The sequence below is a fragment of the Podarcis melisellensis genome, assembly GCF_964234715.1.
Source record: "Podarcis melisellensis genome assembly, chromosome: 8".
Lineage (NCBI taxonomy): Eukaryota > Metazoa > Chordata > Lepidosauria > Squamata > Lacertidae > Podarcis > Podarcis melisellensis.
The window spans coordinates 30,346,203-30,370,342 of NC_138540.1; the positions used below are offsets into that span (position 1 = coordinate 30,346,203).

General features: G+C 42.6%; 1 protein-coding gene across 7 annotated transcripts in view; it reads left to right on the forward strand.

The window, feature by feature from the left end:
- Positions 1 to 24,140, forward strand: part of ANKRD27 (ankyrin repeat domain 27) — a 55,655-nt gene that overhangs the window by 6,927 nt on the left and 24,588 nt on the right. For 4 of the 7 annotated variants that reach the window (XM_081924009.1, XM_081924012.1, XM_081924013.1 and 1 more), the window contains exons 2-19: positions 2,807 to 2,941; positions 3,810 to 3,920; positions 4,335 to 4,491; positions 5,158 to 5,312; positions 6,171 to 6,230; positions 6,345 to 6,398; positions 6,479 to 6,544; positions 7,136 to 7,212; positions 7,952 to 8,073; positions 8,815 to 8,893; positions 10,532 to 10,664; positions 16,639 to 16,731; positions 17,584 to 17,711; positions 18,600 to 18,682; positions 20,298 to 20,413; positions 22,089 to 22,181; positions 23,292 to 23,489; positions 23,986 to 24,045. In XM_081924009.1, the coding sequence (XP_081780135.1) occupies positions 2,840 to 2,941; positions 3,810 to 3,920; positions 4,335 to 4,491; positions 5,158 to 5,312; positions 6,171 to 6,230; positions 6,345 to 6,398; positions 6,479 to 6,544; positions 7,136 to 7,212; positions 7,952 to 8,073; positions 8,815 to 8,893; positions 10,532 to 10,664; positions 16,639 to 16,731; positions 17,584 to 17,711; positions 18,600 to 18,682; positions 20,298 to 20,413; positions 22,089 to 22,181; positions 23,292 to 23,489; positions 23,986 to 24,045 (1,887 nt within the window). In that variant the 5' untranslated portion in view covers positions 2,807 to 2,839. Of the gene's footprint in view, positions 1 to 310; positions 645 to 2,806; positions 2,942 to 3,809; positions 3,921 to 4,334; positions 4,492 to 5,157; positions 5,313 to 6,170; positions 6,231 to 6,344; positions 6,399 to 6,478; positions 6,545 to 7,135; positions 7,213 to 7,951; positions 8,074 to 8,814; positions 8,894 to 10,531; positions 10,665 to 16,638; positions 16,732 to 17,583; positions 17,712 to 18,599; positions 18,683 to 20,297; positions 20,414 to 22,088; positions 22,182 to 23,291; positions 23,490 to 23,985; positions 24,046 to 24,140 lie in introns of those variants that run through there. The other 3 variants (XM_081924008.1, XM_081924010.1, XM_081924014.1) reach the window with 3 other exon arrangements.

Genomic DNA, 24,140 nt, shown 5'->3' on the forward strand with positions numbered 1-24,140 from the left:
TGTTGCTTTAGTCTTCCTGTTTCCCTCCTTTGCAAGTTTGCTGTCTTTTCCTCCTCCCTCCCAGGCAGCCTCCATTATCTCTAGCATCCCTTATCTCTCTCTCTCTCCGATCAGCAAATGATCAGTGGCTTTGTTTCAGCACCCACTTCCCTCTTTCAAAAAAAAAAGAGCATGATCTGCTTTTTGCCCCTGGGCAATTTGGCTCCAGGAACCATGCATTCGCTCCATAAGACGCACAGACAATTCCCCTAACTTTTTAGGAAGAAAAAAGTGCGTTTTATGGAGCAAAAAATATCTGAGATGTGTGTTTTAAGGTCCTCCCTATTATGTAGCTGTAATCTGTTTTAACCATTCTGAATTCTAAATGGTTGTAACCTGGCCTGGGACCTGCTGGTGAATGATGGGTAATAGCTTTAGTAATAATAAGTTCTCTTCTGATTGTGCCTTTCCTGTTGCGGGCACTTTCTGAGTTTGCAGCAACAAGAAAAAGGTGCCAAATTTAAAAAGGACCAGATTACAACTGGAAAGGAAGAGAGACTTGAATTAAAGATTGGACTGCAAAGGGAGCATTGTGGGGAATGCTTGGAGTGCACTCCTGATCCTTGGGTTCAGAGTTGGAGCACCTGATGTCAGATGATTGACAGGTAGACAGGCACTCCCACTTGTCCAAGTGGTCCATGGAGAGTGGGCCTGCCAATTGGATCCAGTTCCCCACCCCTGGGGCAGAGAGAGGGCCTCAACTGAGAAATCTTTAAGCCCCGCTGTAGGTGGTTTCTCTTCCCTCTAAAACAGGAGCCATGCAATTGAATGGCATGGGGAAAAGGTGCTGCTGCTTAGAGACCCTTATGATGGGGAAAAAACCTGTTTATTACATCATTTTTGTGTGGTGGTGGGATTTGGCAAACTAAATTTTCACCCAAGGAAGCAAAATAGCATGAATAGACCCTACTGGTGTTTTTTTTTTTTTAAATGGAGGGAATGGGAAAGTTGACATTCTAAGATGGATTCTGAAGTGGGCAAGATTGGTTGGGAAGGGCTGAACATTACTTGAGACTGATGGCTTGGTTGTGAGTCCTGGAAGACCTGCTCCTTGCCTTGTAGGCCTTTCCCCACCTGGTCCAGGAGGGTGAGGCCATGACAGATGCCTGCTACAAAAGCTGAGGACCGAACAAACTATTGGGCTGGGGTATTGTTAGGAGTAGTTGTTGTTGCTGTTACTGATTTTAAATTTTTGTATATTTATTTTGTATCTTTATTGTTATATATGTGGCAATTGTTCAATTTGGTTGTGTACTTTTTAAGGTTTTATTTGGTTTGTTTTGCTTTGAATATAAGCCGCACCTTTAAAATTGGGGGGGGGGGGAGAGGAAAAAAAGGAAAAATACCTGAATATAAGCCGCTCCATTCCTCATTGCTCCTGGCTGCATAGTGGGGGGGAGGGGGGCTGCGCTGTGTTGCTGATGGCCTTTCCCCTTCCTTGCTGTCTCCTGGCCTTGGGGGAGAGGACATGGGACTATGCACAGGGCAGGTGCCTCTTTGCTGTGTTCCTGGCACTGTTTGCCCGGCGCTCCTGGCTGCATACTGTGAGGTTGCGAATACTGTATAAGCCACACTTTAACTTTGTATGGTCAGAATTTGGGGGGAAAGTGAGGCATATATTCAGGCCAATACAGTATGTATTTTTTCATGTTGTAAACTGCCTTGAGCATGGTTTTAACTGTCCCTGGCAAGAAGAGAAATTAAAACTTGAGTATACAATGGAAGCATAGACAAAGGTATGGTGGTCTTCTTGCTTTTCTTTTCGTACTTCATAACCTTCAGCTATATATTGAAGCAGAGCTTAGTGTTTCCTTTATGGTGCAATACGGGAAAGTAATTGGTCTAAACTGTTTCTGATCCATCAGGGGCCAGTGAATAATTAATAAATAAGAATACAGTACTAATGATTTTATTTATGAATCATTTCCAATTCAAGTAAAAAGTAGTAAAACAGCTGCATATATAAAAACAAAAGGACAATTGCATATTTTATCTATATATATGTATCTATATATATGTATCCAGCTGGGGATAACAGTCTCTACTGAGAAGACCTTTAAGAAGAGGAAAGTGAATGATTGGTGGATCCCTGGTGTCTGGTGTTATAAAGGGCTGAGTGGGATGGTGGCACCTATTCCAAGGCATAGAAACAAACACCCCTGGTCTCCTGTCACATAGTCTGGAAAACACCCAGGACATTTTGCTGCTTGAGGGGAAAAAAGGATGGGGTGGCACCCGTTCCTGTCCATATGCAGAAACCTACCAAACTGTTGGTTGACTTTCTTCAACACTGGTGATGGGGCAGCTGCCTCCACTGTCCCTGAAGGCAGCAACGCTTAGCTTGGAGGGGGCACAGGGCAGGTTTCTTGGCACACACAGGTTGCATACTGTTCCCTGCCTCCCAACATTTGCTGCCTGAAGCAGTTGCCTCCTCGCTCTGCCTAATAGTAGAGTTGGACCTAAATGCACCTTTTTCTCCAGTCCCCCTAGAATTTGACTTTCTTCCATATATAATTCTTCTATATAATTGTGTACATGGAAATAGTGGTACATAATTGAGCAAATGGTTGAGAGGGGTATTGTGGTGCAATCCTATGTAAGCAAGTGCCATTGAGTTCAATAGGGCTTTCTTTGATGTAAGTGCTTATAGGATTGCAGCCTATGTCTGTGGGAAGAATGATGGGAAGTGTCTTACTTCTGGTTACTAATGGTAGCAATTGGGTTTTGACCACGGAGATCTCAATCTCTCTCACTCTCTGCTTTCCAGAAAGTCTCTAAATTGGATACTTGGGGAGTCCATATGGCTGTGTATGATGAAGACCTCTTGAAGAACCCTTTTTATCTAGCTATGCAGAAACGACGTCCTGATCTCTGCAGGAAAGTTGCAGAATTCCACGGAATTGTAAGTAAATTTGATGCCTTCAGAAAATGGGTCCTACAGCTTGGCAGGGAATGAGTTTGGACTTCGGGTTCAGAGGGTCTATTTAACATGCTTTTTGCAGTATCTGACCACACATGTTGCACATATGACAAGAGCATTAGAAAAGTGGAGGCATCTTCAGGAATGGGAGGAGGGTGTTGCTTGATGCCAATTCCTTGTTCTAAATAAAGTTTTGTGTAAACAAAAATTAAAATATGTTTAAAAAGAAAAAGTGGAGGAGCTGTGCATAGTTGTAGAGAGACCACTCAGTGAGGTGCTTTTAAATGGTTGCCACAAGAGTTAGTCCTGTTATGAGAATATCTTTTGATGACTCTACATGGAGAATCCAGAATTTTTAAATCAACAAAGTTCTAGATGGTTTACAATGATACTTGCTTGGTGCAATCTATTCTTCTCTGAATTTGTGTCTGGCTGCCCTTGGAGGAAATACTGGGTGGTGTCCAATGCTACTCCTAGACAGAGTGGACCCATCGAAGTTCATGAACATGATTAACTTAGGTTTGTCAAGTTTAGTAGGTCTACTCTGAGTAGGACTTGGTGGGATACAAAACATTGCGTCAAAGTATTAAGGGTTTGAGATACGAAGTGGTGGCTCTCGTGGCCTCCCACAATATAGCATCATTCCCCCAGCCCACTGCACCTCATTTGTGGTGATTGAAGAGCGCCTCCCAATGAGTAATAGCTTCTTGATTTGAACTACATTACTGCCTGATTTCAAAACTTGGCATCTTAAAATAGTGTGATCTGGCAAAATATTAATACTTTTAGGATTTATCCATTTTGTGTGTGTACATGCATGCACCTGACTCCATGCTTACTACTTCTTTAGGTGCTAGTTCCATGCAAAGGAAGTCTTTCAAGCAGCAGCATCTCAGCTTGCCAGTTTGACTCCTACGTTCTGAAGTCTGTGGAAGAAAACTTTCAAACTGTGAATGGAAAGGTACAAAAAGTGTTTTAAGGACAGGGATCTAGTGCAGTCTTGCATTGAGAGTGGTGGGGGCATCAGCCTACTCTGCAGCCTCATGAAGTTCAGTGGAATAAATGAATTCTAAAGGAATACAACAGTAATGCTTAAGACCTTAAACAGCGAAGGCTTCTTACTCTAAAACTGATGGACAATCTTGCCCTTCCACCAAACATTAAAAAATCAATTCTGCAATACCATTTCAAAAGCGGAGTACTGTAGTGTGTTTTAACCTTTGGATTGCACCTGTCTTGCTTTCGAGAAGCCTTCTTATCTTTCTCAAAATCTGCATGACTAACCACTATTCCTAAATAATTGTTCTGCTTGCGTACTGCTCACGTTGGTATTGATCTTTTTTCATTTGCCTTTCCCTTCCTCCTGTCCCTTTAGGAAGTCTTCATACAAGGAAGCTTGATCATCCTTGGGGCTGGCTTCAGCCCTCGTTGCTCAGTGCCTGTTCTTTTTGAGGAAACTTTCTACAATGAAAGAGAAGAGAGTTTCAGCATCCTTTGTATTGCTCATGCGCTAGAAAAAAATGAGAGTGAAGGTGAGTAGTAGTGCTCTTCTCAGCCAGCCCTTGGACTTCAACAAAGCCAACTCTAGGTATTTTGCTGCCTGAGGCAGATGGCAGGAGAGTCCCATTTTCCCTTCTGCTGCTCCATTCTATGTACATAATTGGATTGGACTGGCAATTGAACCTTTTTTCCAACACTGGTGACAATGCAATGCCTTCCACCACACTGGAGGGGGCAGCAGGAGGTACATGGCAGGTACCCAAGAGGAAACAGGCTAGGTGGCTATCACTGCCACTCCACCCTCTGCTGCCTGATGTATCTACCCTACTCTGCCTAATGGTAGGGCTAGCCTTGGGCAATAACACTTCTTTCAGGAGCTTCATATACCATGAGCAGACAGCTTATGTGGTCTAGAAAGCAAGGTCAGAAGCCTTTCATAAGGTGACAAGGATGAGAGCTAGATCACCCTAGCAGGCTTGCATGAAGGATTTTCATCCTGATTATCATTTCCTGGAAGAAATGACTCTTCAGAAGCCAGGAAAAGAGTTAAGAGGTCAGCAATAAATATGGGAGTCCTGGTTTCTTGCCATGACTTTTTGCATCTGGCAACATAAATAAATCAATAAATAAGGAACTGCTGCTAATGCTAGGAGGAACTGCAGATCTTTCTGTGCACTGACAACTGCCCTCCGTTTCAGAACAATCCTCAACGCCGTCAAACTCTTACTCCCTGAAAAACGTTGAAGATGTGAGAGAGTTCTTGGGGAGACATGCTGAAAAGTTTGATAAAGCCATTGCATCTTTCCACAGGACTTTCAAGGATCATGACAGGAAAATCCTGCGGCACTACATAGTCAGTATCTCTGTTTTCAGTCTTCTTAGTCTGTTGCAAATGCCTATTGCAAGAAACCTCCCATTTCTTAACACAGGAAGAATGGCTTTTCTGTGCCATGTACGCATAGTCTAAAAAAAAGTACATATTGCTTCAAAAGTTTATGTATATGCAAATCTGTAGCTATATGCAAATCAATGTAGATTAACCCATTTCAGATACCTTTTTAAAAATTGAGTTGCAGCTTTAGTTACTGCTCGCTGCTAGATTACTTCATAAAGAGAATGGCTCAAGTGCAACTCTAGAATAAATAAAGCACAGTAACCTACTTGATTCAAATGTGCTCTGTACCCACATGAACTAAACCTTTGGAAGATTAATCTGGAACCTGTACCTCCTCAAAGAATGCACTGGCACTCCACCCAGTTAAACAACTTGGACTCTCCTCATGTCTTTCTATAATGTTCTTCCCCCCACCCCCATCCCTGCAAGGGCCCTCAACCTAGACATGTTGACGCAGTGGCCCAGTTAGGATGGCACACTGAACCATAGCTCACAAAGAGTGAGCTGCAGCAAGCTTCAGGTGCTCCCTGTTCCTCTACTTTGACCTCAGTGAGTCCATAAGCTTTGGTTCTGTTTCTGCTTAGCCACAGCTGCTTGTGCCATGGTTTACAAGTTGTTTTGTGTGAAACAAACCATGAGTTAACCAGACTTTGGACAGCACGACAAGCTGTCGTTAAGCGAAAACTTCTGAGCTCCACCTGGCAGCTATACTGGTCTGGGGAAGTGGGAGTTTGTGAACTTGAGTCTCTTGTGATTTAATGTGACATCTGAGCCCAGGCTTTTGTGCTTCATAATGTCCTTCTTTTGGGTCTCCAGGATTCTGTAAATGCCCTCTACACCAAATGTATTCAGCAATTATTGAGAGACTCGCACCTTGTGAGTATGAAATGGTTTGTGTGTGTGTGTGTGTGTGTGTGTTAAATACAATTTTCTACCCCTTCCCCAGACAGTGCCTGTTAACACTGCCTTTTCTCTCTCTCGTGTCCTTAGAGGATGCTTGCCAAGCAGGAGCCTCAGATGAATCTGATGAAGCAAGCTGTGGATGTAAGTAGTGGGTTGTTTGTTAGTGGGAATTCCGTAAACTCACGGGCATCTCCGGTTCAATTTATTTATTTGTCTTTCAGATGTACATCCACCATGCTCTATATGACCTGATCTTTAAATATGTGGGGACTATCGAGGCGAGTGAGGTAGGTGTCGCTTTCCCTTGGCCATTCGAATGCCTACTTTTCCAGCGCCAGAATATAAGGTGCTTATCATAGCACTTACGGAAAGGGTACATTTTGATCAAAAGGCTTTTGCCTCAAGGTGCATGTAGACATTTCTGACCATTGCTTACATGTATTTTAAAGGAAAAACACTTGGACTATCTGTCCTTAACCCCATAGCTCAGTGATAGAGCACCTGTTTTGCATGTAGGAGATGCCATGTTCTGTCCCTAGCATCTCCAGTTAGAAAGGAGTAGGTAGAAGGTGCCTGAAAACCTGGAGAATCAAGAGTAGACAATATAGCGCTAGATGGACCAAGCTTGATATACTGAGGCAGCTTCCTATGCTCTATGTACTCATCTACTGGATGGTCTCTTCGGCCCTCCACTTATTGCTACAATTCCCATCAGACCCAGCAGGCATGGCCACTGGCTAGGAATTCTGGGAGCTGTAGTTCAGCAATGTCTGGAGGGCCAAAGTTCCCCCATACCTGATCTTCAAAAGTCTCAAGATATAGCCAAGAGAGCAGCTTGTTGTGTTTCTAAAATGGCTTCATTTGTATTTGTCAACCAGGATGCAGCTTTCAACAAAATTACAAGAAGCTTACAAGATCTGCAACAGAAGGACCTGGGTATTAAGCCTGAATTCAGGTGCGCTGCATGGAGATGACAATCTTAAAAGCTCCACCAGGTTTTTTTGGGGTGGGCGAGTGGGGGAACCAGCAACTTGGGTAAGGGATATATGGCTGCTGCTCTTTGCATGCTGTGAATCTGTGTACTCTTTGCCGCTTTACCAAAAACAAATATGCAGGTAAGTGGGTTGTTGCCCATATGCCCTTGGTGCTACTGAATGGAGAAGTAGGAAAGGGAGAAGATGAGTTCTGCTGTCAGCACGTGTAACTGGAAGGGCTTGACGGCAACGCTGGACTCTAGACAAATCCCAAGGGATAGTACTTCTGCGGCAACAGCATATGGAAGAGAGCTTGTAGAACTGCACCCTAGGGATGTGCGCACAGGAGCTTATCAATATGTTGATAAGCAACACGAGTTTTTTATCAATATGTTTGTGCTGGAGTTTGCTGACTCCTCAGCTTACTTCCTGTATTTGTGGCTTCAGGAGCAGCTGGATCTGGAGATCATAGTAGGCAGCAGTGTCTTATCTCTGTTGTAAAGAGCTTCATTTGCTCAGCTTTGTGAATGAAAAGTCATCAGAACAGGCCAGACCACCTTCTCTTCTCCTTGGTCATTTGGCAACCCTGAATTATGCTGAATGTAGGGGTAGAAGTTGGTATGGTTTGAAATAGGTGCCCACTTTTCGACAGTCACTGTTGCTACTGCTCAAGCCTGGTGTATGTGCTAAGTACTCCTTTCTTTTGACCACACTTCACAGCTTCAACATTCCTCGTGCGAAGCGAGAGCTGGGCCAGCTGAATAAGTGCACCTCCCCACAACAGAAGCTCCTCTGTCTGCGCAAAGTGGTTCAAATCATAATGCAGTCTCCTAGCCAAAGAGGTCTGTAACCATGGCAATGTAATAATGGTTTCAATAGATCACCTCTCTGTGCTTTGAAAAGCCATCTTCATAAGCTTTTAAATGGGTGCATGTGAGCAGAACCTTGAAATGTAACATTCAGGTGCTTGTTTTCAGGTGTTTATTGGTCTGTTCTTGTTTTATCATGTATTTTGTGTCCTTGTTTTGTATTATGTTGTGAACCACCCTGTGATCTGCAGATAAAGAGTGGTATACAAATGTTTACAACAACAACAAATTTTCTTGTCACTTGGAAATTAGTGCTTTCCCTTGAACTGAGGCATCTGAAATACTTTTCCAGGGTGTATGGCAGGGCTTGTTCTGAGACTCCCCAGCTTGAAAGGGCTAGAATAGAAGGTATAATTCAGACAGTACTTAGACCATTGTCCCTGGCACTTGTTGGGCTGGTCTTTTCTTCCTTTTACCCAGAAAGATGGCTTGGAAATGAGTAAAAGACTTCAAGGAACTGGTTATATCTGTGTAGGATTTTAAATTGAACTACCTTGTGTTTAGGAGTGCCTGCTGTATTTCTTTGTTTCACACAAAGGGCATGCCTTCAAGATGTGCCTGAAGCTTCTGGATTTTAAAACTGCTGCTGATCAATTGTGGTGGCAGCACCTTTAGTCTGCCGAAAGCTTTCTAAACACTGCAGCCCTAATTAGAAGCATTTAGGCACTATCACTAGCATAGAAATGTGACTCCACTTTTTCCTCCCCACTTCAGTTAACATGGAGACCATGTGTGCAGATGACCTTCTCTCAGTCCTGCTGTACCTTCTTGTGAAAACGGAGATTCCAAACTGGTATGTGACAAGTCTCCTTTTGCTCCTGAGTGTTACTTCTCTGCTGCAAGAGCGCTAAACAAGGCAGAGTGCTGAAAGGTTTCTAGCATTGCTTGAAGTCATGGAGTCTGTAAGCTAGGATGGCCATCAGCTGCCAGCTGCCCCCCCCCCCCCGGCCCAATATTGATTGTGTTTCGGGATGCGAAGGGGTCTGGTTTGTGACTCTGGGTAGCTCCACTTATCCAGATGATTGCATAGCTGATTTAAGTGTTTGGTTCTATTTCCAAATGTGATTAAGAAATCACATGTTGCAGTATTGGAGCCAAACCCGCTCCAAATAAATTGGATGCAGAATCTGACTTCAGTCTTAAAGCCCAGCCTACATTTGGTTTATGGGATAATTTGAAGTCTGTACTAGCTGTTCACTAGGAAATGACCGTTGCAGTACAGTCCTGTCTCCTGAGCAAAGCCTTAATTGGATGCTTCTGTGTTCTGAGGTTTTATAGCAGAACTGTGAGAAGCATTGTGACTTGCTTTGGACTTGAAATAGTAGTTTGAGTCAAGGACCAAAAACACATATTATCAATTCTATGATTGCATTGCCCTGGACATGGGCATAATAACACTGCACAGCTGAGTGCTTCTAACTGGTGGCTGTTTCAGAGACTCCAATCGAGAGGCATCCTGAGTCAGAAATGTTCAACCTGGTCCTCTTATTGCCATTTGAGTAGAAACTCCTTTTGGGTGTGAATATTTAATATTTTGCTGCTTTTGGAAATCACTTGCCTTGCTTGGACAGCATGTATCACAAATCTGAAATCTCACAGATCTGAAAAATGTGTAGGGTACTAACATCTGTCACAAAATAGACCTTGGTTGTTACATTAGTAAGATGCAAATGGGAACTAAAAATGTAAATGCTTACAGCAGACCTGTTGTATTAGCAACGTGCCATTTCCCGGGATTACATGCATTTAACAAATGTGCTTATGTTTTTGGACGTCAGTTATAACGCAGGGCTGATTTTTTTTTTTAATCTGTGTGTTTTGAACGTGCACGTGTTGTGTCCTTTTGTAAATGTGTGGCTATTTGAAACAAAGCACTGCACAGCTTGCATCCCAGGACAGGGCCTTGCAATACAAATGGCATGTCTTTTTGTGGTGGTAACCTGCTAGAAAATAAAGCCTTTTTATAGCTTGTCAGTTTTGACTGCCAATCCAAGAATGCCATTTCTGGTTCTGTTGGGGCTGGGAGTTCAATAGTATCAGAGATCAAAACATATCCTGTAATTGGAAGTATGCAGGATCAAACTGCAGAAAAAGTGTGGATTAATAATAACATGTTGTCTTAATGGCTTTCTGTTTATTCAAGAGCCTTTCATGATCAGCTGTGTGCATTCTGAAAATGGAACAGGCACCCTACTCTTTCCTCCCTAAATATTGTGCCTGCAAGCATTGAAACCCACTCAGAATAAATTAAACTTGTGGATGATGAGGGGCTCTCTGTGGGAGATAGGATAAATGTTTTGATCTTGCATTAGTGATTGGAAGTTGAGGACCCAATTAGATGTGCATGCAATTTTAAGTGACCTTTCTCAGTCATCTCCACTTCTTGAGTAATGTCTTGGAAGCCTTATATGGTATTTTATTTTCTGTCTAGGATGGCAAACTTGAGTTACATCAAGAACTTCAGGTTTTGCAGCTCAGCAAAGGATGAACTTGGATACTGCCTGACTTCAGTTGAGGCTGCAATAGAATACATCCGTCAAGGAAACCTCTCGGACAGGCCAACAGTAAGTCACTTTAATAGGGGTTGCAGCATAAAGTCTGGCTTGATAACTGCAATTTTCAGCAGCTGTGATTGTAATAGGAGCACCTTCTGGACGTACATCTTATTTGCAACAGTTTACTGTTTGCCTGTGCACATTGCTTAAAGGTCTCTGTAAGCAGACTTGAGCCATTGCTCAAAGGGGCTTGTAAAAAGGACAATCTTGAGCCCTGGTAGACTCCTGCTCAGCTTTATTTGAAGGACACGGAGTATGAGCTGTAGATACAATTCCTGCATCTTGTGCCTTATAGCTTGTATGTGCATAAGCACACCCATGCTCTTCTATTCACTCCACCATTTGTCTCCAAGTGTTGGCATATTTAGAATAGACAATGCCCAAAATTATAGCAGTGGGATACAATTAGATCCCTTTTGTCAGTAAAAAAAATAAATACCATGCCTAACATTTCAGAATTCAGGAAACAGACCTGTAGCATTGCTGAAGCTAAGTAGCTGTTGCCCTCTCCAGGAATTGGCATGGGAGATCACCAGGAGAGCCCTGTAAGAACAGAACATGCACTAAGTAAATGTGGGCGACATCTGCACAAGGCATTGAAAGCACCATTAAGCCACTTTAAACTGTCATGGCTTCTCCCAAGGAATTCTGGGAACTGTTGTTAAGTATCAGGAGTTTTTAGGAGATCTCCTATTCCCCCCCCCCCCAAGCTGCAATTTCCGTAGTGGGTTAACAATAACTCTCTTCCCAGGGAATTCTGGGAATTGTAGCTCTCTGAGGGGGAATGGGGTGTTCAACAACTCTCAGAACTCTTATCAAACTACAGTTCCCAGGATGCATTTTTTGGGCGAGCCATTGTTAAAGTGGTACAATACTGGTTTAAATGTGGGCAATGGATGTGGCCATGAAACAGGTGGAAATGCTGCAGAAATCCTTTGGTCAGTGTAGTTTCCTCGGACTTTATTTTAACCTTCCAAAACTAGGTGCTCCCGCTCTGATCTGGAGGCTGAAGGATGTGAACTTGGTACCACAATGAAACCTGCACCTGATCCAGCTGCCAAGAAATGGAACTTAGCTGCTTAATGGCTCTGTCTGTGGGGCTTGATATAGAAGGGGGTGGGGGCCCTACTGTGGGACACACATCACAAAATCTGCTTTTTAAAATTGTTTTACAGCATTTTTCACTTGGCTCTTTCAGTGGTAAAATCTTTTAAGCAGATTTGTGGCACTTGGCGACTCCTTTTTTATATTAAAAAAAAAAAAAGCAAATGTGTATCACAAGTCTTGCTTCCTAACTACTATGTAAAAAAAGAAAAGAAAAAAGTTTGTGTCCAAAAAGAGGAGGGGGATAAAAATAAAAAATAAAAGCCCACATTTATATTTCAGTCTTTGATCTGAAGGAAGTTTGAACTCTTTAATATCAGTTACCCACCTTGTTAACAGAAAAGATCTGGGCAGAGATGTTAAGACTACAGCAACTTGCTATGTTTTGTAAAATAAAAGGCATAAATGAACTTGGATGACAAATGTGTGTGTGTTCTTTAAAGTAAAGCTGCTTTGAAACAACAACAAAAATGCTTTTCTGTCTTTAAAGTTAGTTTGCCTTTTCTTGCTGGCAATTTTACCTAAATACATACCTGGATGCTTCTAAGCTGCTTTTGTGCTGCTTAGGTCTCAATAGCTTTTTACTGTCAGACTCTTCATATGGAAGGAGAATCTTCTGACGTTGCACTGACATCTCTTGGTGCAAGATTTCAGACTTAAGTTCTCTCGAGTTTGAAGAATGCAGCTTTACTGTGTGTGGCAGGCAAATTATTTAAGAGACCTTGACTGTGGATTTCTAGACCCAAATTGGACACACTGTCGGGCACACATTTAAACCTAATCAGTTCAGTTACATGCAAAGCAGGGTTGGGGGGCAGCTGGTCTTCTTTCCCATTTGCTAATGGAATTCAGTGGGATAGGAAAGTGCCTAGGTAAGCCATCAGTAGGGATTTTTAAAGCACTTTTACTGTTTGAATTGGGGTCCCTACTTTCCGTCTTCACAAGAGGGCATACCTGGATTTTAAGTATACAAGAACATGGTGAGCTGCCTTCACTCCCCGCCTCCCCTGATCAAATTATTGGTGTATCTAGCTTCAGTGTGATAGCAACTCTTAGGTTCGAGATGGGAGTCTTCACAAGCCCTATGAAGAGATGCTGGGATTGAACCTGGGCCCTCCTATCCCATGCAATGCATGTGCTCTGCCACTGAGCTATGGCCCTCCTTCACAGATGTATGCTGCCATGGTGTTTAGTACCCTGCCTGCTGGATACAGTGTTAATCCCCCAGCTCCTGTCACTGTTTTGTGGCATCAGTTGCCTTTTCTCTGAGGCACTTGTAGAAAATTGTCCTAGGCAGACCAGTCAGTGCTTATCCCTATTGCTGAAGTGCAACTTGAAACACTGCTCTCTAGCATGCCGCCTTCACGAGAGTGAAAAAGGAAAGGGTTGACGCTTAACACTTGGGAAAAAATCTCTTTAAAACTGCCTGGCAGATCCCTTTGAAAAAAGCCACCAGCAGGGCCTTTCCTGCTCAGTACCCACTGCAGTCTAGAGCTACAGTGCACAAGCTGTAAATTCAAGCATGTGGGCAATGGGAACAGCAGAGTACAATAGTACACGGATTGGCTTAATACAGAGTCAGAACACCAGTCTGCCACCCCAGCATTGTCTTCAAGGACTGGCACTGCCTCCCTGGGGTTTCAGGCAGGTTTGGTAATCCCTCCTGAGTCCTACCTGCAGGTGCTACTGGGGACTGAACCTGGGGCCTTGTACATGCCAAGCAGGGGCTCAGCCACTGAGCTACGGCAAACCTGGGTCATATGTACAATAGTTTATGTGGGTTGCATAATCCCAGGCATAAATGTGGCAATCTCAGGGGCACTTGACTCTTGTTTGGAAAGCTGAAGCCACGTGCCCTTGCTCTTCAGCATGTAGCATCGTAGGACAGTGTCTTCTGACTACATCAATTGTGCAAGGATGGCTTGCTGTGGAGAACAAACAGGAGTCCTACAACATTAATGTTTAAATCACTGATACTTATCCTGTTCCAGTTTCTTAAATTATATGCTGCCTTGGGAGCGCTCCTCTTGAAATTATAAATGCTCCATCAAGAAAACATTGAAGCCTCTACCAGAGCAAATAGCAATAAGCATTTAAAGTAAAGCTTTAAATAATCCAGTGGCAGCTGTACAGAATCCCTGAAATTACAGGTATCTCTGCCCTAGTGCAGGAGCCAGAGCATTGGGTTCCATCACCCTAGCAGAACCCACAGCTGATGCCTGCTCCACCCTTCTCCCCTACTTTTTTCTTCTTCCTAGGCATACAGTGCCAGATGATGTGATCAAGGCATCCTTTTAATTTCTACTGTGCTCCAGGTCATGTTCTGCAGCATTGTGGGAAACAAAAGAGTAGTTAGATCCTGCTGTCAAGTGCTGGTACCAAAGCCAGGTAAAACCTCTTAGAGCCCACCACCAGTAGAGGCAGTCCAAGAGAGGACCATTTGCTCAAGGTCCCCTCAAATCTGAGAAGAGCAGTATGAGTCCCCCACCTGCTTGTTGGAGGGAGAAATTGGTGGGGGCAGTGGAGTGTGCTGCTTGGAAGGAAGAGCTGGCTAGGACCATGAACAGGAGTGTCCCTTGTTGGAGGAAAGAAACATTGCCTCATATAGCAGGTCCCAATTGTGTGTATATCACCAGTATGTTTGATATGATGCTAACCTGGTGCCTTGTTGAACAACTCCCATCAGGCCCAGCCAGCACAGCAGATGGTTAGGGGAGTTGGCACCAGGTTCATGGAACTATTTAGCTTGGGGTAATTATATTCTACTTTTATAAGATGAAAAACCACTCAAAATGGCTAAACCCAAGCTGCATTGGAAATTGAAACTGAAACAATGAAACAGAATAAGCAGCAGGAAACCATAGTATGAGTGCAGACAAACAGGTTTGTGCTCAAAATATAAGCACTACCTTCACTGAGTCCTTTCTAATCATACAAAATGTGTACAAAAGAAACTGGGCTCTTCCTTAAACCTGCTCTCCAGTCTAGTCCTAATCTTTAGTAGATTACAGGCTAGTTGTTCCTCTAGCTCAGTGTGGTCCACTTTGACTGGCAGATATTCTCAACGGTCTTCACCATCACAAGCTCCCTGGTTTTGTTACTAGCAACTGAATTTCAGGATCTTCTGCATGCAAAATGTGCTCTATCATTCAGCTCTTGTCATTCCTGAACCACATTCTAATTTATGGCCCTTTTGTTACCTTACTCCATCAGGCTAGTAGGCCTTATCCCAAGCCGCCATAGTTACCAGTGGAGGCCAGAGCCCTGTGATTGGAAGTAATCAAGTGGGAAAGGACCATTTGGTCATACCGGGATGGTCTGACGTAGCAATGGTAATTGGACCACATCAGATAAAGCTAGGAAATAGGGCCAGTGTGAATGTGCTCCACTGTTTGTATGGGGCTCGAACTATACACTCATTCAGTTTTACACACCACTGTTGCTGCCATATTTGGAGGTTGTATGCATCACACCCTTGCGGGGTGACCTTGTTGGTGTGGGAGAGAAACCAGATTTTCTGGCTGGAAATTTTTGACACACACCATAACTCACATGGCAGGGCAACTAAAAACAAATCACTGCACATATACAATTTCAGGTGGTGCATTCTCCAAGTGAGTGAAGACCATACTGCCTTATATACGCAGGCAGTGCTTTGTACCACTAAACTGAGCACAGGGGAGGCAGGAATGGCTTATATGATTCCAGGGCCCTAAAAACATAGGAACTACTTTCCTCAGGAATGTTAAGCTGGCACCTCAATCTGCCTGTAAATCACATTGTTACAGACACCACTTTTGCCACATTTCTTTTGCCTCTTGAGAGGACTGGGAAGTACTTATAATATAAACATTTATTGTGGCACAATATGGCTGCATTATATAGTAACATGATAAGCACCAGAGGTTAGATGGGTGGTGATTATAGTGGTGGGCTTGTTACAGAATACTCTCCTCAGAGACACTTGTATCCACACTTCCCCTTGTCCTGCTGCTCTCCCCTGGGGAAAACTGCTCTTTAGTGCTCAGTAGAAGCAATTGGCAGTTCAGGTTTTCTGCGGATTGCCATTTGTTCCAATTTATTGTTAAAGAGCAGATTTTCCCTGGGAAAAGAATGGGGCAAGGGGACAACTGCATGGACTGCTGCCTAGAAAGCATATAAATAATAAAATTATTATTATTATAGGTCAAGCAGAAAACCACTCTCATATGTGCTTTCTAGGCACCAGCTGTCCCCTGGTGTAAACGTTGGTGACTTTCTGGAGCCAGTTTAACATTGGTTTATTTGGCCACGTTTCTTATGAAACTGCAACCTCTGCTCTTCTATATATATCGCTGCTTTTGCTTTGTTTTTTATTGATGGTATTACGTGGCCTTAATTCAGTTTCATTCTAACCTTATTACAGTGGTACCTCAGGTTACAGACGCTTCAGGTTACAAATGCTTCAAGTTACAGATTCCGGTAACCTGGAAGTAGTACCTTGGGTTAACAATTTTGCTTCAGGATGAGAACAGAAATTGTACGGCGGCAGCGGCAGCAGCATGAGGCCCCATTACCTAAAGTGGTACCTCAGGTTAAGAACAGTTTCAGGTTAAGAACGGACCTCCAGAATGAATTAAGTTCTTAACCCGAGGTACCACTGTATTGTTATTAGTGTTTTTCTTTTTAGTTCTTCTTTGTACATGTAAAGGCAGGGAATAGGCCTTTTAAACAAATAAAATAATTGAAAATATCTTACTTGGTATAATCAGATAATGGGCATCAATTTTAAGTTGTCGAGCTTGGCTTGAAAATAGACTTTGTTGTGTTGAACTGATCAATTCAGTGTTGTATGCTATGCCAGGAATAAATTGATGGTAGGTTCTTTTCCCCCTCACAGGGATCTGAAGGATTTAGTGAGAAGCTATTCTTAAGACAAAGAATGAATTTACTGTCTCAGATGTCCAACACCCCGATAGACTGCTTGTTTCAGGTTTGGATTGCATGAATATTATGTCAGCTCTGAGAAGAAAAACTACATTCCATTCTAAGAAAGTTTAGAACCCTTGTAACAGCTCAATGTTTTGAAGGTTCCACCCCCCTTAAAATATATCTTAATCTTTCCATGATTTTGCTTTTGTTTTAGAGTGAGTGAAGGAGATGTTCATTCCCCCCCCCCAGTTTAGCTTTTATTGGATATTTCAGTTATTGATAATTCAAACAGACCAGGTAGTTGGTTTTGCACAGCCAATAACATGTCCAGTCAGAGCCTGTATATTATGATTAAGAGTTGGGAGAAAATGCTGGCTGGTTAGATGACAATATTATTATTTTATTAAATTTATATCCTATCCTTCCTCCCTAATGAGCCCAGGGCAGCAAACATGTCAATAATAAAATGACACAATAAAAACATCTAAAAATAGTTAAAAACAAAACCCTGATGTCAGGGTTGCCAGGATCTTTCAGCCATCAAAATGGTCAAGTAGGCTGTGACCAAGCTGCTCCAGGATGATATGGGGTATCTAGACCTACTTCAGTTTGGCTTCTGGATAGTGTTTAGGATTGAAATAACATTGGCTGATCCATTTTTTGCCATGATGTAGAGAGGAGGAGTGTGATATTACCAGTTGTAGCACCTTTTTAGGATTGGCCATGGTTCTGCTTCTATGTTGCATTCCAGAAGATGCTGCTGGGAGACCTATGCAGATCTAGGTTTCTGTAATGTATGAATCCACCCCAATTCATATTCACCTTTCTGTTGCCTTCTCCTGCACCTCACCTCCATCTGTTTGGTTCTGAATTTGGCCCCAGTGTCTGTCTCACCTTTTGCCCTTCTTTGCAGCATGTTGCTTCAGGCAACCAGGAAGAAGCAGAGCGCTTGTTAAGCCAAGGGGACAACGATAAGGACACTGTGCAAAAAATGTGCCATCCACTCTGTTTCTGTGATAAGTGTGAGAAGCTGGTTTCTGGGTAAGGGTTGTGTTTTCAAAGTTTTCAAAACTTTTTCAAAGCATAATTGGGAACTATGTTGCTAGTGAGCTGGTTGAGACATAACCCTAAACTATGGTTTGTGCGAACTGCAGTGTAGACTCCAAACCATGGTTTGTGTGGTTCCTTCCCCCAATCCCCGAAGAATCTCTGAATTCTCTCTCAAGCAGCAACCTCTGAGGGCAAAGCAACATCCCAATGTTGTTCCAAGGAGCCCAAACCATGTTTTATCAATTTAGATGCAAAGTCAAGGCAACAGTTTGCCAAGCCATAGGTGAACCAGGTTTACACCCTGCTTTGGTGATGGCAGACAATGTTTCAGCCAATTAACTACCATGAATGTTTGGTGGTGAGAGAGGGGAATTTAAAGTGGTTGGCTTTTCTACTCACCTTAAGTGCAAAGTGAGCAAAGCGGCTTATAAAGCTTTATTCCCCCCCCCCCCTTGACCTTTTCTAACAGCAAAAAAGCTTTGCTGACTATTCAGGCTGTAGCTTTCCTGCTTCAGCCTTGTTCCTTGGACAAAATTTCCCGGGGAACAGCACTAAGTCATGGCACAGTGTTGTTCCCAGAGACACCCGTCTGCCGCCATCACAGCAGCTATTCAGTAAACATACAAGAGCTCTGTAAGGAAGATTGTTATTATTATTTCCATTATACGGGTGGGAGGAACTGAGGCGAAGAGAACAGGTGCTAGCGAGTTCAGTGTTGAGACCAGATTCAGCTGGTGACCTTACGACAAGCCATGCAAGGCTGCTCACTTGTCGCCATGTTCTTTGGTGATTTTAAACAAGGCAGCCGTGTGAAACATACACTATCCTTTGCTTGCCTGTGTTCTGTTTGTTAAGGATGACTTTTTTTTTTACTTTAAGGAAGCTGAACGATCCTTCCATTGTGACACCGTTTTCTAGAGATGACCGGGGATTCACTCCGCTTCATATAGCTGCAATATGTGGTAAGCGCTGCAGCTCATGGATTATGGCAGTAGTTTTCTGATTCCCCACTCTCTACAAACCATTGTCTTCTGAGGAGTCCCTGAGCATCTGTTACAGACCCTCCCTTCACCCGGCACGTTGCACAGAATTCTCAGATGTTCTTGAAGGTTCACCTACAGCAGCCGCCAGGCCTTGAGGACCCTCCCATATAAACTGAGCAGGAGCGTAATGATGCATCCAGCATATATTTACAACTTCAAATTGCTATTGAAGAACGCACTTGTCTTTTGTCCCCTGTTCTAATCTTCTCATGGAGAAGAGACCTTTTGTCTATGGCAGACCCACATGGTTCAACTGCTGGCGTTACAAGTTAAAACTATCAGAGAGTGGGTGAATGGAAACACCTCTGCTTGAGAGCCACTACTAGTCAGAAAAAGAGTGCTGGGCTACTAGTTTAATTTGTTATAAAGCCGTTTCCTTACAACAACTTCAACAACAACAACAACTACTTCTGGTTAACCTTCCATGGATTTCAGGGGTTCTCTGGGGCACAGTTAGAAAGCTATTAGAATTTCACTCCAGGTCTGGAGTGGATTTGAACGTCTGCCCAGCACAAATCTTGGTACAAGGAGATCATTTGCTCTACAGGACCAAACTGCAGTATACAGACCTAACTGTAAGTCTGTATGACTTTGGTTATTCCAGATGGGAGCTGGTGGCCAGATTATCTTGCTTTTTGGCTTGATTTGATTTATTATGTTTCTATGCCACTTTTCATTCAAACGAATCGCAAAGTGGCTTACAAACAATAAATAATAATAACATGATAGAACATAATGGAGCATCATTAATTCAGCCTAGATCATATATAGAATAATTAACAAATCATCAGTGAAACAATTACAATCCATAAAACACTTGTTAGCAAAACAGCCACTAAAGAACAGGCGAAACATCACAAATAAAAGTCGTATTATATGATTAACATATCAACACAGCATTTATATTCTATGAAAATAATATTAACAAAATATTAACCAAAAAATGAAAAAAGTGTTGTTAAGCTCATACACACACTCTCCACACCCCCAGGCAGCAGTGGGGTGGATTGGCCTTGATAACTTTTGGCCTCCTCCAAATTCCTGACTCTGTAATTCTATTTCTTGGGGAGCTTCCCCTGAACGCCTTTTCTGCAGCATTAAATATATTGCTGCAGCATCCACCTGCTGTGTGTAGGCAACTGATTTGAGAATTTGCAGCCAACTTCATTGGGTTTTGGGGGTTACACTTAGTTACCTCTTCTTTTCCCAAGGTAGGATGACTTTTCTGTGTACGTATAATGTGCACCCGCAGCAATTCATTACTTGGCTCTCTCCAGAGTTGAGATCGATTCATTCATTATGGCTGGAAAGGCCCCTGCCAAGCTGTGACCTAGAACAGTAATGTGCCAACAAGCTGAGGGGCGTCTTATCACCACGAGCAAATGCTAAGTTGCCTGTCATATGGCGCCTGCAAGTGCCAGGAGAGGCAGCGGATTGTTCAGTTCCCAGTTTGACCCAGAGGGTGACACTTCCTTTCCTCGCTGTGAGATGCTGACATTTTGAGCCTGAGAAGCTTATATACCTTTCTCCACAGGGCAAGCATCTTTAATTGACTTGCTAGTCTCCAAAGGAGCCATTGTCAATGCGACGGATTATCACGGATCAACGCCACTTCACCTCGCCTGTCAGAAAGGATACCAGAATGTTACCGTAAGCACAGATCTTACGTAATAATAACAACATTTTATGTACCTTTCAGTCCAGTATTGCTTGTAGATTAAAAGCAATGGCTTGGCCGTTTGCTGATGACAGGAACGGTGGCTATTTGAGGGTTTCCCCCCCATGAATGCTGTTTTTTAAAATATATATATAAAAAGATATTTATATACGGCTACATCATAAAAAATATATCACTACAGTTTGCAGCAATATGGCTTCTCCATATGTTATTTGACTTCAATTCCCATCAGCTCCCACAAAATACTGACCATCTGGAGGGTCTATAATATTTCTTTAAACAACAACAACAAAAATCATGAATGAAGTAGAAATCCTCCACTGCTTCCTCTGGAGGAGACAATTTGATGCTGACAGATTTGGCTCTGAAAAAAGTTTCAGTCATTATGAAATTAGTCTTGTTTAAACACACACACACACACACAGAGAGAGAGAGAGAGAGAGAGAGAGAGAGAGAGAAGGTGCATGGGATCCAGTGTAGTTTAGGGCTTGGGCCAGGGAATGCTGGATTAACATCCATTGTCTGTCCATGAAGCTGCCTGGTTGACCTCAGGGAAGTCAGGATCTCTTGGTGCAACTTACTTGGCAGGATTGTGAGAAAACTGTCAGGCAGAGCTCAGTGGAAGAAGAGTGGGTGAAACATGTGAAAAGTCAATGGATTTGGTAAAGCCCACTTTATGAGCTGAGTGCTGTATGTATGTCAATCAGCTGAGAATAATGTATGTGAAGTGATTTGATTGCTTGAAATTTGCTGGATCAGTGCTAGATGTTACTGCTTCAAGCTCTTCGAAGTAGAGCCACACTGATACCCGGGAATGAAGGAATCCTTCATGAGATTTGACATCATGCATTAATTCACCCCAAGGATGCATTTTGCTCTGCAAGGCTCCCCTAGAGCACTGGAGTCTGAGCCTTCCTTGTATTGTTTTGTATCTCAGTGTTTAGTGAGTGAAATAATATCCGAGCAGCTTGGGCATGACTCTGAATTGGTTTTAAGCAGCTCATGATAAGAAGTATTTATATAGTCAGGAATTTGGCCACAATGGTAGCAGCATCAGATGTCAAGGAAATGAACATCTGTCTGACTTTTAGAAGAAGGCAGCCCTGTATGGGGAGATCTTAGAATGTTTGAGGTTTTTTGTGTTTTAATACTTTGTGGGAAACAACCCAGAGTGGCCGTGGTAACCCAGTAGATGGGCGGCATATTATTATTATTATTATTATTATTATTATTATTATTATTATTATTATTATTTCTCAAGCCATTAAGGCTTGGCTGCTTCTAAGCAGAGGAGATGCATTCCTTTTGCACAGAAACTGAAAGGAACCACAGTAAGATTTATTCCCCATTCTCCGCCCCCCCAGCTCTTTATATCATCGTCAACTTTTATTTGTATGCCACTTTCCCACAAAAGTGTGCCCAAAGGTGCTCACAACATATCAAGTGAACAAGTATAACAGTTCAGCCATCAGATTTCATCCCAAACATATGCAAGTTAGAAACAGAATTTTTGGGACTCAATTTGACATATTTGTATGGACTTAACCGTACTGTAGCTTCTTCCACTTACTAGAGCTGCCACTGCTAACCCACTGAAATGTGTGCATGCCACATAAAAACGTAGCTTGGTTTTTTTTCCTTTTTCAGCTTCTCCTCCTGCACTATAAGGCGAGTACAGAAGTCCAGGACAATAACGGCAACACACCCCTGCATTTAGCTTGCACTTACGGCCATGAAGATGTAAGTAGTTCGTAGCAACGTGTTCAGGGTACCTGGCATTGCTATAACCAGTAAGGTGGACTTTAGCCCCATTGAAAACAAGGGCACTTAAAGTGATTTCAAAGGGGCTTAACTTAGTCTGGGTGCAGCCTCACACTTTAATTTTTATTTCATTTCTAAACTTGTAATCCTTCAGCTTTTTCAGAATGATCCTTGAGGGTTAGAAACAGGAGCCTGTCAAGAGAATCCTTTCTTTTGTAAAAACTTTGTTAGAGCTTTGGGGTCATGCATGGAACATTCCTCTGTGTCATTGTCTTACCTTGTGGAGAGTATATTGGGGTAAATTGTGGAAAGTAAATCTGGGGTAAATTGTGCTGCCCTGTATAGTTGACAGTGTGACCTTCCTGATTCTGCCAATCTGTTCTTGGATGAAAGGAGTTTACAGATTGTGGAGTAAACGAGGTTCTCTCATTCAAATAGTCATAACAAGCCAATTCACTTCTCCTTTTTTCTATTTGGTAGAAGGGAGTAGCCTTATGCTGTTGGGCTGCCATGTTTATAGGAATAACATACAGATGCCATTTACACATAGTATGCATATAGTGTTATGGGGTTGTCTCCAACTAAGTCATACACAAAATAAGCCCATTGAAATCAACATACCTAAATAAGTCAGCGAACTTAAGTCCATTGATTTCATGTGGGTCTAGTATATGATTTAGTCAGATACAACTTGTGCAATGTAATGTACAGATTAGCAGTGGGCTGCGTGGTAGAAACACCTGCTTTGCATGCAGAAGGTCCCAGGTTCAGTCCCCAACAGCATTTCCAGGTAGGGTTGAGAGAGACAACCATGACTTGTGTGTCGTGGCTTACTTTACTTTACTTTACTTTACTTTACTTTACTTTACTGCATTGGTATGGCTGCCCAACAACTTGCTTTCTCAGAGCGGTTCCCAGAAAATTTAAAGGATAAACTAGAGTGTTAAGATGCAGTGTAAAAACAGTGATGAGTAGTATAAGAATGATTTGGTCTGGCAAGATACGATGACAAAATTGTCCTCTGTCTCTAGTTCCGTTGCTTTAGTGATGTGCACCATCACAGCTTTTGTCTTTCTTTTAACTTTCCAGTGTGTCAAGGCTTTAGTCTATTACGACGTCCACTCTTGTAAATTAGACATTGGCAACGAGAAAGGAGACACTCCTCTTCACATAGCTGCTCGCTGGGGTTACCAAGGGATCATTGAAGTGCTGCTTCAGAATGGAGCCAACCCAAATATTCAAAACCGGACAAAAGAGACTCCTGTGCAGTGCGCATTAAATTCTACGGTACTTCTTAGATACCACTTCTTTTTTTAAAAAAACAACAACCCCAATTTTGCTTAATTACAAAGAAGCAATATTGGCCAGGGCATTTAAAAATAAAATAAAATTCCATTTGCTTTTGGTGGACAAATGCCACTGTTTTATATCCGAGACATCCATGCAGTATGTATTCATTTCTGTGGTCCTCTTAAATTGATCTGCTCTATAATTTTTTTTAAAAGAAAACAAACAATGTTATTGTGTTTTTTACTTAATTGGAAGGACAGTGGCTCGCCAGGAACTCTTGAAAGTACTTTTTGCTTGTTTTTGACAGGGGAGGGTTGCAGTTCTACTCCCAAAGGGCCTGAGAGGCAAGATGAATCTTCCTGATTGGGATGCTCTCTAATCTGCCTTTATATATCATTGCTAATGCCATGCTTGCCTTCTGATGAGTAAATTTCTCTGGAGAGATGGAGTTGCAACTTGCCTCTTCATGAATGTTTGATCTTTCCGCTTGCAGATTTTGTCCTTAATGGAACTGAACTACCTTGCATTTGAAAGAGGGCAGAGTGCTTCTCAGGTAACTTGCAAACCCTTCCTTAGTGTAATGGTATTCAGCTGATCAACTGCTGTGATAACGGCGATGCTGCCAACTCTTCCTCCTTTTGTTTTCTT